Genomic DNA, 14,546 nt, shown 5'->3' on the forward strand with positions numbered 1-14,546 from the left:
ACCTATAAAACAACATCTATTTCTGATGTGCATTCTATGGTTACTTCATCCTGGGATTTTTTTTTGTTGCTAATTTTACAATAACATTTTTTGTTTTGTCAAGTAAAGCCATATTTAGATTTTGACTACACAGGTAATTGTTTTGCTGATGTGACGCATTAAAAAACCCCAAATCGATTGAAATTTCATAAAGTTGCCAATTACAATGTCTTTTTGTTCTGACCAAGTGAAGCGTGTGCCACAGTGGGTCCAATTTCTTTGGCAGCAATGTCACAAAACATTCCTGGTGAAGAGAGAACTGAAGTAGTTACCTGCCACTGAAACCACAAAGGAAGAAGCAGATGACAGAAAATGTGTTCAACTCAGGACCGGCCTTAGCTTCACACTTAGATGGTGTCTGTTTGTGGGACTGATGTCTAGTTATTTAATGGATGAAACCAAAGTAATTAGGACAAAATAAACAGCTCCACAAAAGGTCAAAAAGTTCTGACCTTTCTAATCCTTTAGTTCCATTTCCTGACCTTGGTCTGACTAAACAGCTATTCTGAAAACACAGTTACAAAATAGCCAAATATTTTGGCCAATTTGCCCAATATTTAATTTTTTAAAAAACCATGTTAAAGAAAAGGGAGTCGCACATTGACCACATTTCAGTAAGAATTACATTAAGCTGCTCAAGTGGCCAAAATAGATAATCTAAGAAGAGTGTTAGAGGCAGAGAAGGAAATGAAGCAAGTTAAAAGTTACTTTGAAAAGGCAAAACTGTCATTTCTAAAATGATTCTGTACTGTATATGTGTGGCAGCAGTTCAACCCAGAGTCATGATCCACTTCTCCCCTGAGGTCTGGAGCATCATCTTCACACTGTTTTTTCAGCCACTAAAACAAACCTTTGTCAGACAGTACCTGACATGAAATACAAGAATCCTTTGACCAAAAAAATAAATAAACAAATTTAAACTTTACGACCATGTCAGTCCAAGTGTAGAACAATTTTACCACATCACTGCCACTTTCTCCAATGTCCAAATTTTATGTTTTAGTAAAAGCTACTTGAATACACTTTGAAACAAGAGTACAACAAAATAGAATATACTTCAAATGTTGAATATACAAACAGTTCAGTCTGAACACATCTATCATTTGTACATCAAAAAAATAGAAAAACAAAAAGAAAATTTGAAATGTCAGGGCTGAAAATAATATAAACTCATACAAGTGAAGCTCCACAGTGGTTTGTCTTTTACACATTTTTCTCCTTTTGCATAAACGTGTCCTTTCAAATGCCTACTTTTCCAAACCTAAATAATAATTGATCAATGTAACTGATTAGTTGTCGAAAATTCTCCCTGTTTGGTTTCTCTTCTCAATCTTCATGCACTGGCGTTGAGTCAAACAGTCTTTGTTTTATCCATGCAAACCCACAGAAGGGCAAGAAAAGGAGAGCAAACCAGAAAACAGGAACCCAGACAAAACAAATCCTTGGGGTTGAATCCACATGACACTCAAGTGAAGGAAGTAGTCTTTAAACTGGAAGCCACACTGCAAACAAATCTGATCACAGATCTGCACAACTTACTTTAGTGGGCATCAACTGTCCAACAGACACAAACTACAGAAAACAGCCCAGATCCCTCTGTAGAACAACTAAGAACAGAGACGCAAACACATGGTTGTAAAAGTGAAGCAGCAGAAGAAGACACGGGAAGGTCATTTAGTTCAAAAGCAACAGCAAATATTGGATGTAGAAATGAAACATGGGTTTGATTTCACTAATAAGTAATCATTTACAGTCACTGACTATAAACTTAAATAACTCGACCAATGAAAAGTAGCCTCAATCCTCATTTTAACACGGCGGTACCAGTGAAGATTACCTGGTCTTCTATCTTTGTGTCACATTTACAACCACCTGATTACACCAATATCTTAGATTGTGTCTATGGAACCTCTCTGTTCAGTTAATACTGTGCTTGGTACAAAGTATCAAAACACAAACGTTCAGACACAAAATTAAAAAAAAAAAAAAAAGTTAGAATTTTAAATCTAAGGTTGTTAACTTTAGCTCCGTAATCTATAGTAGTAGATATATATATATGTATATATATATATATATATATATTTACACTGTATATATAAATATGTACATAGACAAACAATTACCGTCTGATATGATCATTGGTTACTGCTCCTCACTTTCTCATGTAAGCACCATGCACACAATGTGATCTGGACTGATGTAAGATGCTGGTTTCATTTGTGGAGGGAGAAAGAAATATAACATTATTATCAACCAAAGTTTGATCAAAACCTCCAAATATTTTTTACTGGAATATCCTGGTTTTGTAGTGTATTGATTTTTTTCCTATTGTTTTAAATTCCTCATTGGAGTCAGTGATAGTGATCCATTCAGACAACAGACTGTAGTGATGGAGGTTGGTCCCTTTATCTAAACTAACAACTTCCTTTAAAGTCTCCTTTAAGTCTTCCTTGAAACTTCTGTGGTTATTAGGTGAGTGGGAGGGTTCAGCTCAGTTTCATCCCAGGGATGTAGGAAACTTAAAAAAAAAAAAAAGAAGTCTTTAAAGTCTCACTTAGACTAAGTCTCAGACTGCTGCTGGTTATTACAAGAGTAAAAAATGACTGTACACCTGTACAGAGAGAGAGAGAGAGAAAGAGAGAGACATGGGAGAGACAAAGAAAGAAAGAACGAACAAAGAAAGAAATAAAGAGGGAGAGAAGATGAATACACTTCAACTAGTGTGTGTTTCAACACTCGGGCTCCTCTGACTTGACCACATTAGGTGTTTCCAGTTTGATCACCACCTCAGTGTCCACTGCCTCTGTCGGGAGGTTCTGGACAGTTTTGGGGTTCACTGGGTTCTGCTGAGCTGCAGACAATCCAGAGAGCTGCAGCGTCTGGACCTGTAACCCTGCAGCCTTCAACTTCTCCACACTGATTCCTCCATGCGCTGACCCTCCGAGCAGCAGCTCTGAACCACTGATGACACCTGTTAATACGCGTGGCTGACCCTTCAACGCCTGGTTGGCGGTGGAAACTGTCACACTTCCTGCCCTGCTGCTGACAATGTTACCGGACTGGGACACCACCAGAGTCTGCTGTTGTTGCTGCGTCGGCACAGTGAGTCGCATCACTTGTGTTCCTGGCGTGACATTGACAGGGGCCAGGGTGCGTACGGTCAGGGGACTCCCAATGAGGCTGATACCTGCCGCAGATGCACCTACAGAAGATTTGCTGGTTGCCGGGGAGGTCTGAAGCTGACACTGGGCTAATTGGTGGGCAGGAATGGTGATGATCTTGGCTAGTTGGACTGTGATCTTCTCGCCATTCTCTGCAGTGGCAGGGACCATAGTGGGGATGGTCTGAAGTACAACCTGTGGGGTGGAAATCATTTTTACAGCGTGAACTGGGTAAAAAAAAACCTGAAGACAATTATGTAAAATCATTAGCCAAAAAACAAATGCAGTGTTTTTGGTTGGCCCAAATACTACACACCAATCAGTTTACATACAAGCTGAATAAAGTTTTCGAGTCCCCTCAACAGATGCTGCTTGAAGGTTTGGAATGACGAGTCAAACAATACAGCAGTGAAATGAGAATAACCATTACAATACTGACGGGCTGTTCACATTTGATAATCTCATCTTATAATACAACGTTGCAATTCACATTCCTGCAAATAAGCAACTAACCTTGTTGAATGTGTCCGACATTTGTCCTCTTTGAGATTTTATAAAGTCAACTTCTTTAAATTTCCCACAAATTCAAATGACTTCTGAACAAGCAGCTTTACACAAATTCTAAATGAAAGAAAGCACCTCTGACCTTTTGCACATTAAAGCTCTTAATGTCACTCACTGAAGGTGAACCAAACATCCGGTTGCAATGTGATATGTTTCCATTGTAGATCAACAGACCAGGTAATTTTAAAGACAAACCTTCTGTTGGGAGTTTGCGTTACCAGCAGCAGTGCCGATGGCAGACGTGTTGTTGAGGATGGTGGTGTGACCAGCTAATCCTGTTGTTCCCGTCGATTGCTGCACAGCAACGGTGGAGATTTTTTGACCCAGTGATGTGGTCATGACCACAGGCACCTGCATGGCCACCCGCACCGTCCTACATCCAAAGGTAAACCAGACAAAAAATAACTAAACAATTTAGTTCCTGAAGCCTGAAGGAAAGCCAAGACTTTTTCAAAGCTTTACAGTTAAAATAACATAGAAAACATGTTTAATCCATCATCTTAAAACATGGGAGTATCTGGGATTCACTAAGTGAGTTACCACTTCCCCTTCAAAACAGACAGCAACAAACATCCCTTTCATGTCTCACCTGGGTGCAGCAGCATTGGAGACAATCGCTGCCTGACTATGACTGCCATCTGGGGCTGTCGTCACTGTCAGAATCCTCGGGACCCCAGCAGTTACTGATTTGCTTCCTGTAGCTGCAGAAGCTTGGACCACAGTGGGTTTGTTACTGCCACGCAGGATGTTAGGCTTCTTGGCGGACAACAGCTTGGAGGTGTGGAGCAGCATGTCTGTCGGTGAGGACACACGCTCGTAGGATGCTGCATTCTCTGAGGCGATCAAATTGTCAGGCGCGGCCAAGTCTGCAGATTCATCATCAATGATGACAATGTTCTTGGGCATCTCTTTAAACTGGTAAACCAGCCGCTGACCTTCCACTTTGGCGAGGATACCACGCTGGTAGTAATATCTGAGGGGCAAAAGAGGATTTTTCAAAGTTTTGATGTTGCTTTCCACAACAACAACAAACAAATATGAAATGGTTCTCTCTCTCACACACACACACGGAGACTCACCTAAGAGCACGTCCCATAGTCTCGTAGTTCATGTCTGGTTTGTTCTTGTGTTTTCCCCAAAGCTTGGACACTGCCTTGGAGTCGACCAGTTTGAAGATGCCCTTCTCCCTCTGGGTCCATTTGATGTACCTGGGACAGGTGTTCTTGTCCTGTAGGAGATCCAGCAGGAACTCCCATAAGTAGGTGGTGCTCCCTGCTGGAAATAAATGACAAAAGAAAATGAAGTCCTATGCTTCCAAATGATACTCCTCAAAACATCAGTTGCAGGGCAGACCACCTCTACACATTCATCGAGCAATGATCAATCAGAATATAAACCTATTATAGAACTTAGAAACTCCGATGCATGTTTAATAGTACAAACTAAAAGCATCTGACAGGGAACTTTTGGAGTTTCTGTTGCTCCACAACATCAGACACAGTGCAAAAATTAGTTACAATAATTATTCTCTGAGGTAGTTTCAAATGTACAAGGATAGAGTTAGCAATAAAACTTTATTTTCAGAGATTTTCTGTCTGCCATAATACTGCATATTACCTTTGCCCTCTCTTGTTCTCTTCTTGATACCGAGAACTGCAGAGCCGTTGGACATGGACAGTGGATGTGTCTTTGGTTTCCGTCCAGCTACAGCAGAAAACATGTGGAAAAAGAACTTAAGTTTATGCCAATAAATGTAAATAAAGAAACGGTCATTTTACCCCATTTGAAACAGTCTGCCTGTTACCATAGATTGATCCACACCACTTAAACCTACTTTACATCAATTGTCAACATAACATGATCTAAGCACATCGCTGTTACTACCTCTTTTCTTTTTGGCAGGCTCGTGGTCTGGTTCTGGCTCTGGATCCTCCAGCAGTGTGACCATGTCCTCATCAACCTCCTCACAGCAGTCTTCTGTCGTAATCTCCACCTCTGACTCTGCTATGTCAGGACGCATAGCCGCGTGCAGGAAGTCTGGTGAGCACACACCTTGTGGGGCAAAAGCCTCTGAATGGAAGACAGGTTTTGATGGAACAAATAAAGGTAAGCTGCTGTTTAAGATTTGTCTTTTTTATAAATATTACGCAAAAAAATAATTTGACAAAATGACACCCAAGGCATATTACAACTTTAATCCCAAAAAGATAAAGAACCCGTTTTAGTTTTAACAAAGACTAGAATGTTTATTTTAAACAAGCACTTTATTCAAAGGGTGCTACTTAAGAGTGAAAATCACTTAAATCTGTTCAATTATATACTTTAATTTGCAAATATTATCAGTTGATAACACAGCATAAAAAATTTATTTTTTTACCGTTGTGCTTTAAATATGTAAAAAAATAAGAGAACAGTCAACACTGAAATTAGGTAGCACTTGATACCTGGACTGCGATCCTCTCTGAGGCTGGATGGTGAGTCCATGCGTAGCAGAGCCTCAGCAGCTTCAAAGGTCTTGTCAGAGCAGACATTTGTGGCATGGACAGAGGCCTCAACTGAAAGACAATTTAGGAAAACATTAAGGTTAAACAGATTTTTTTTATAATAGCAGAAAATTCTAATATTTAACGTTTTTACTTCAAAACAACTTGTGATTTATTGATTTAACCTTTTTTAACACACTTCAAATGTCACAAACAATAGGAAAATGCTGCCATCTAGTGGAAAACCTTTTTTGTAAATTTAATAATTTATTTATAATAGCGAACATAGTCAGTAATTATGACCTGGCACTGTTTTCCCCCCATGTTCAGCATTAAAAGAAAACCATCTTTACATGTTGTACCTTTTGATTTTTAGTATCCATGTTTAACCAATTTTCATTGTTCAAATTTAATTTTGTTTAAGGCTAAAATACTCAAACCACTTGAAAGCACTACAGATATTAAAATTGGTGCCACTAAAAATCAACCAGAGTTGGAGCAGACCAACACTATCTCCAAGTGTGTGCATACAGTAGAAACCCTAAAGCACCATGGGAATGAACCAGCTGCACCTGCTGCTGCTGTTGTTGTCAATCACTTGTGGGAAACACGAGAATCTTTTCCAGCTTGCCCTGTCCATGTTTGGCTATCTCATTGAGGGGACAGACACTGGATAGAAGAGAGACACGTGCTATCTTTAGATAGTCCTGTTCAGAAACAAACAGGGCAGGAGGACTGAGGTCCTGATAGGCTGCTGAGATGTCTTTTTTTTTTTTAAGCAACTGTGCTGTAATAAGACCACTACAAAGGTGTGAGGTTAAAGAGTTGTTAGAAGGCTTGACCTATACATTCTTTTAGAAATTATCCATAATTTATTAATTAATGCATTTTATTGGATACACCCAGTAAATATGTGAAAATACATTGTATAAGGGAAATGATTTATTATCGTTTAGAGAAAAAAAAACTTAGGTATATTATACTACTATAGGTAGCAGTAATAGTAGGTAGTCCGACATAAAGTAGTTCTTCCTCTGATGACTTCCGTGTTTACACTCCTCAGCCTTTCCCTCCACTTCTCTTCGAAGAAGCTCACAAATCCCCTTGTCACTCAACAGCCGCCTCGGCGCCTATTGGATCATGTTTGAGTTAAGGACCCGCCCCTTACTCGAACTTCATTGGTCGACAATGGGCGTTATTAAGCCATTGGACGAACTGTGAAGTCAATTAAGGAAGGCTACCGCCCTTCACACAAACAATGCTTCCGCCATCCAAAAAGGCACATATTACTTTTAAAATGGTCAAATGCAAAAAGAAACAAAGCCGATTGTATATGTACAACACTGTTAATAGTTATGTAACTACAAATACAGTTATCTAAATCCCACTATGTTTGTGAACATTAACACTATCGAAGTCCCCCGCCGCACTACAAACAAGTACACGGAAGAAAGCGAGTGAGTCAGGCCGTCCCACGTTTCAACCCCACATACAAATACAGACACGGAGTAAAATACCGGAAACAAATTTAAATAACTTTTGTAACCAAAGATAGCTTTCACGACATCAATGGCAATATTATGACAAAATACGATAGGTAAATCTATATGTGACAATCTGCTGTGATTTACAAGCAATACTGTACAGCATATTCTTCCGACAAACAACACAAACTAGTGCGGAAAAACGGGGGAACACCTGAGACAGATCATTCTTGGAGTAGTGCAAAATGTGCTAGTATAAAATTGTTCTGAGGTAGTAAAATAAACCCATATATCCTCGCCGACCCAGACAGCGTGGCAAAGACGTAGGAAAGACAACATCCGTTCACTTCCTGGTTGTGCAGAGCCTGATCTGCAAACCGTTATTCTACAATGCTTAGGCAATAAGCTGCGAAAACCTTCAAATGTGCAAAACACAAAATAACGCAAATAAAGATTTAATGCACAAGGCCGTCAGCGACTCTTCAAATTAACTCGCACAGTAAAGTCGGTTTTATAAAACCGTATAGCAACGCCATGCAGGTTGCTAACCAAGGTGATCACTTCCTGATTGCCCTCCATTACTTCAGCACGCTCCTACGCGGACGAAACAGCAGCGGACGCGCTTTAAAAAACACGAGCGGTACATCCACGGGAGCTTCTGTGTCGTAGTGAAAGACAGCATAAAAGTAACGTTACCGGCTTTAATCAGAAGATCGAGTTGATTTGCATGTCCCTCATGTTGCGAAGTCGCCATGTTTTCCTCTCTTGCTGCAGTTCACATTGACTTCTCACTCAATTGTATAGGAAGCTTGTATACTCGTATCAATCCGCGACCAATAGTGGAGACCATTCGAGTTTCACTAGGCGCGCCACACGATAAGAAAACGTATCCCTCCGCCGTCGACACAGGAAATCCTTCCTTCCTTTTTCTTTTGCGTAATGACCACGTCACAGATATGGTTGTATCACGAAAACCCTTTTCATTATGTATATAATATATTATCAACACTGCATAAATTATAATGTTGACAACGAAAACAAAAAAAAAAAACGTTTTAACAACACAGCAGTTGTTACGAAACACAAAGACCAGTGTATTTCACTAAAAAGCAACAGACAAGAAATTCTCTCAAAAAGTGAATATCAAAATAATACAAATCATACGCGCCTTTGTACAGCTATTATCAAAGAATCTCTATCTAGCATATCTTACATTTTGGCAAAAAAAAAATGAATTGAAGTAATGTTTTTAAAACAATGTCTCAAAAAAATTAAAAATAAATACATAAAAGGATGTCAGGGATTTTCTTTTTGTATAAATTGCACTGACCGGAATGCGCACTATTTGCTTTGAGTTGACGTAGCATTACTGTCTAAAATTACCCACTAGGTGGCAGGCTATGCAGTGTTCTTTCAGTATCTTGACTGTCTCACTACAGCTAACTTTAAAATGTAGATAGGAGTTCTTTTATAATTAATACAAATAAAAAATAAGTCATCACGAATCAAGGATACTTACTAACATCCACTGGGCATTGTGAATACTATGTATGGGTTACCATCACTGTTTTACACGTGCACAAAAGGTTGTAGCACTTCACGTAAAATATCGAACTGCATTTATCCCCATTCCAAGTGAAACAGGATTTTTTGCACCCTGACCTTGACAAGCAACTCCTTTGTGTGTGTGCAATTAAAAGCCCTGCTACAAAATGGGAAGGATGTTTCCATCTAATCCACAACTTTGTGAATTAAAATGTCAGAGTATACAGGAGAAATAGCATTTCTTTCCCCTTTAATTTATACCAGGACTGTTTTAACTATTGGGTATCCCATTATAATGAATTTGTGAAGTTAAAAATAAGATAAAATGTGTAACACTCTTAAAAGTATATGCAGAATAATGTGCACAGTATATCCAATAATTCCATTTCAGAACCACCTCAAGATTAGAAACCAAACACATTGTCCATCAAACGTTCGTGGGTGTTTCGACCTCAGGTCAGGGGCCCAGATTGTGTCAGATCTGCCTGAGAGTCAGTAAGTCTACAACTGACAGTCTGACTGACAGCCGAATTGATTGTTCAAAAATCAATACGATGCGTGACAATTTCCATCGGTTAAAATTAAAATGAATTGCACATTTGTTGTTAGGAGTAGGCTGCAGTATCTCAAAAAGTCACTAGTCATACCACGAGACTGCACACTCTAGAACAGTAGGTGGCAGTTTGCACCTAAAAACATTGGCTATAACTTACTATTAAACCAAGACATCATGTCCTTACATAGCCTAAGTGACATTCAGGTGTTCAAATGTGGGAAGAACTTCTTCCACAGATACAAACAATGTTTCTATAAAGAAGGGAACTCTTTACAATTAATATTTTAGCATATTGACAGTTAGCAAGGTAAATAAGACCAGACAAGTTTTACTTTTAATAAGTGGAGATAAATGATGATGTTATGGGTTTGTCTAAAGAAATGTCTATTTTTTGGTACTCTGTTGTTTAAAAATATTATAGTTTATGAGGTAAGCAAGTCATTTTAGTAACTAATGGTATGTTGTATAGTTCTAACAACTAAAAGATCATTGTACTTAATTATAATCTGTCTGGGGCTCATATTGTTTCAAAAAAAACGATCGTGAACAAAAAAAAATTGTGGATCGTATTGTGAGTTAAGTGTTACATTACATCTCTACAAGACCCCATCAAGATGAACAGATTATTCTGCTCAGGTCAGCAGCTGACTACATATAAATTAGGAATATGTGACATTATCGATTGCTAAAAAAATGGTCTGTTGATATTTTCTTTTCTTTACTCTCTTTAGAGAAGAAACTAAATGTGTTAACAAGGCAGAACTGTGTAAAAAAGTCTGACCAGACCTACATCTTAGCACTTGATGTCCTTTGGTTGACGTGAACAAAAATAGAAAATTATCAGTTGACACATTGGTGTAGGCCTTTAGGACCAGATTACTATTATAATCACCCAGCACTAAGGTAAAAATAATTAATCATTAAATAATATGTGAAGTGAATGAACAACCTTCAGATTCAACCTAAAACTAAGTTATGTAGATTAATAGTCTGATTTCATTTGTTTCAAAGTGATGTCGTTTTATGTTTGTTTGTTTTGGGGTTTTTTTACACTTTAACATCAAACCAAATTTAGTTTTAAATACAAGTGATTGGTGGACCTCACCTGTTTCCCCTTCTGTAACCACCTCCTGCACTTCGCCCACTTCCTGCATCAAGTATGTCTCGTCGTCCAGCACCAACACCTGAGCTGCGTAATTTTGCTCTTGGACCAGATTGGCACCAGGAACTTCCTCCACTATGACTGCTGGGTAGTCCTCAGTTGCCTCTTCAACTTCGCACTGCCCCTCAACCTCTCCACTTTCCATCTCTTGGTCCTCCACGCACACAACCTCCTGCTGATAAGAACACCCATTTATCAGAGAAGTGAGTTAGGTCGCAGCATGTGTCAGTCTAGGCACAGTCTAGGTTCTGGGTACAAAATGGTTTAAAATGTCACAATGCAAACATCAAGTATAACATGATCCTGTTATTATACATTTTGAAAGGCTAAGCAATTAAAACATTCGGACCCTCCCCCCCCCCCCCTTCCCAAATAATCACAAAAGGAAAATAAAGTTTCAATTGTTTGCCATACTTGTATCCTGAATGATGTGCAAGCACACACTCACCCTTTCTCGGGGCTAAACCCACAGGTGTATTTATAAAGAAAATCTTTTGTTAATGTAAATTTATGTTGTACAGTTAAGGTTAATATTAAGGTTGTCCAAATTAATACATAAACTCATTACTTTTAGTGGCAATATTTGTATATTAAACTTTATATTATTATTTACTATATTGCCTGCAATAAATGCAATGTTTCTAATGAGTCAAAGAGTAAGTGTTAAATGTTCAGTTTAAATCAGGGTTTGACTATAATATTATAAGAGTCACTTGGGTTGTGATTATAATATGTTTTTACCAAAAACTATCAGCCCTGATGTGTTGATATTGTGACTTTGTTGTGTCTGTGTTCAGCCCACCTGCTGAGGCTCCTCCTCTGCTGTGATATACTCCACCATTGCACCACCAGTATCGACCAGCACCACCGAGGACATTATTCATGCTCCACAAGAATTACACTATCAAGAATTTGTGTTTCTCTCTGTGGACGTGTCTACCTGTGTGGAGAACAGTGGAACCTGGAGAGATGAGAAGACCAAAACCAAAAGAAAACTTTCAAAACGATGAACTCTGACTGTGTTTCTGGTTCTGTTGGCCAAACGGGCATACTTACACCAAGGTCCTGCACCATTCTTCATAAAAATGTGATTTGACAAAAATAACTTTAACAAACCCATTCAATCTTGCCCAACCCTTAACCTAAGTAAAGGAGTGAGGTCTGTAACATGGTCTCTTCCCTTTTGGCTTCAGAAGACAGGAAGTCCCTGCCTGCTCTCACAGGAAGAAACAGGCCTACAGGAAGCATGAACATTTACTGCACCATCTGCACAGAGGCAGTCTGGACTGAGGACTTGATTACAGTTACCTGGACTTTAAGTTAATTTCGAACGAATGCTGACCACTGGCTCAGGATAAACATATAGAAAACCCATGATTCATCTGAGAGTGGGAATTTTGATCAGTGCTGTTGTCATGACCTGTCTCAACCAGTAAGACCATATGGGGTGGGACCAAGACTGCTGCAGCACTCAAATTGGAAAATAAAGAAATCACTTTGCCTCTTTCAGACGGGACAGTCAACACAACAGGAAGATATTTGTCAGTACAGCATACTTGATTTTATTTTTTAATCATCAAGGCATTTCACTTAAGGTATGCATGTAGTGTATCCGATATCAATATTCTGATGATATTCAGTCTCTTTTTTAACACCAACTTTTGTCCCATGACTTAACAATGTGAATATTACGATTCAAAGTTTTTGCCAGTGACCATTAAACAAAAGTCAATTAAGTAATGCTGTTTTTCCACAAAGACAAGAAGCTGCAATCGACCAGAAGGCAGTAAGAACATTAATCCTGTGACATTTATATGTTCAATCATCACACTGCTATTTACACTCATCGGGAGGAAAAACACTTACATGAGGAGCGGCAGTCTATAAATAGTTTTAACTCTATATCTACTGGTCCATTTAGTAACATTCTGTCCTCTAACAACAACAAATCCAAACTAAACAAAAACTCTGCAAAACTCTTTCCAAATGCAGCCCAACCTCTAATGTGTACATCTAGACAGCTAACCCTCAGCTTACAGATAAAACTACATCAGAATTCTTCCAAAGGCCAAAATGACCAGGATGTGCAAGAAATATTTCTCACTAGCAGAAATAATGAATGCATGAAGGCCAAAGCTAATACTAAATCCGACTCACTAAAACCCCATCTGTGTAAAGCGCTAACCCAGACAACCATAACGGCACCCTGCAGTGAGTGACACACTAAAATGCAATAACATTTTATATAGCAGCATATATAATAGTATTTTTGGCCAAAGATGGGAGCAAGAGGTCTTCAGAAACATGGTTAAAACATTGGACAAGAAATATGTGATCCCATCACATTATTATTTCTCGAAAACTCTTGCCTGACCTAAAAACTATGCAGTTTCCTTAACAGGAATGGGTGTTTATTTATTTTTCATCAGCCTTTGTCTGGGGTAAATTTAATTGTATTATTCATGAATTGAAGCTGTTATATTTCCATGATGCATGAGTTTTCAGTGCAGAGTCCTGCATTAGGTTGGTTCCTGAATTGCATGTTTTCCCGTGGTCACCAATCTGCATTATAGTGACCTTGTTGTCTGACTAAGAAAAGAACATCCACAAGAAGTCTTTGGCTGGGAATATTTGTACGCAGCACATGCAGTGGTAGTTTCTCTGACTGCATCGTGTATAACAAGAGAGGATCTGCTGCCGTTGTAAGCATTAGCATGCATGGCTCTGCTGAAGACAAGGGACAGCAGAGAGATACATCTCTATCACCTGATATTGCCCAACTGACTTACAACTCTAAGTGAAGCCGTTACCACAATTGCTTCTAAGAAGTTAAGATGATACGTGTTTAAATATTTACAATGACCCTGATAGGCATTAGAAGAACTGAGTCAGGACTAACAGGACTATCAACCACACACAGACAAGGTGAGGCACAGCAAGCTGAATGCACATTGACAAACGTTTGCAGTTACTGCTGCTGATTCTAACAGGTATTACAGGACCTGCTGGATGGGCGCAAACGTGGCTGCTGCTCTGATCGAAATAAGAAGATAAATTCAATAGCATTCCAAAAAAACAGATCATTTAAGAATCAGAGGAGAAATGCTTCATAAATGTGCACAGCAATGATGATGGGAAAAAGCCAACAGGTTGACCTTTAAAGTTTACTTTTTCCAACTTTCAAATTGTTGTTCTAAGACGATAAATATCTTTTGGTAAGTGAAACAGCTCCATATCATGAATCTGAATGCATTGGCTTAGTTTACATTTAGGTTAAGTCTTTTGACTCCACCTGATTCTACCCTCTCAACCTAACAGGACATATTTACAAACAGCACATCCCTAAAAACACTTAAACAAAACACACAGAAAGAACTTGCCTTGGTAATAAAACCGCAATATGACTCATAGGGCAGGATTGCATTTTTGGTTGTCTGCTCTTAAAAAATCCACTAAGAGGTGAAACTGACCAACGCTTTCCTGCGACGCTGAAAGAAGACAAAATGTTTCCAGTATCTTTATCTGTCTGTCTTTCTGTTTCGACTCCTCTTC

General features: G+C 38.9%; 1 protein-coding gene across 9 annotated transcripts in view; it reads right to left on the reverse strand.

Annotated features, from left to right (window-relative positions):
* Positions 1-69: 69 nt before the first annotated feature.
* The window catches only part of elf2b (E74-like factor 2b (ets domain transcription factor)), a 17,894-nt gene continuing 3,417 nt past the window's right edge, over positions 70-14,546 (reverse strand). For 2 of the 9 annotated variants that reach the window (XM_008317707.3, XM_017035340.2), the window contains exons 2-10: positions 11,797-11,955; positions 10,938-11,169; positions 6,209-6,319; positions 5,649-5,834; positions 5,382-5,468; positions 4,844-5,039; positions 4,354-4,737; positions 3,960-4,137; positions 70-3,395 (exon numbers count right to left, since the gene is read on the reverse strand). In XM_008317707.3, the coding sequence (XP_008315929.1) occupies positions 2,769-3,395; positions 3,960-4,137; positions 4,354-4,737; positions 4,844-5,039; positions 5,382-5,468; positions 5,649-5,834; positions 6,209-6,319; positions 10,938-11,169; positions 11,797-11,871 (2,076 nt within the window). In that variant the 5' untranslated portion in view covers positions 11,872-11,955 and the 3' untranslated portion in view covers positions 70-2,768. Of the gene's footprint in view, positions 3,396-3,959; positions 4,138-4,353; positions 4,738-4,843; positions 5,040-5,381; positions 5,469-5,648; positions 5,835-6,208; positions 6,320-6,819; positions 8,398-8,427; positions 10,914-10,937; positions 11,170-11,796; positions 11,956-14,374; positions 14,505-14,546 lie in introns of those variants that run through there. The other 7 variants (XM_025058247.1, XM_008317708.3, XM_017035342.2 and 4 more) reach the window with 7 other exon arrangements.

This window comes from Cynoglossus semilaevis, chromosome 9 (genome assembly GCF_000523025.1).
Source record: "Cynoglossus semilaevis isolate Cse_v1.0 chromosome 9, Cse_v1.0, whole genome shotgun sequence".
NCBI classification, from domain to species: domain Eukaryota; kingdom Metazoa; phylum Chordata; class Actinopteri; order Pleuronectiformes; family Cynoglossidae; genus Cynoglossus; species Cynoglossus semilaevis.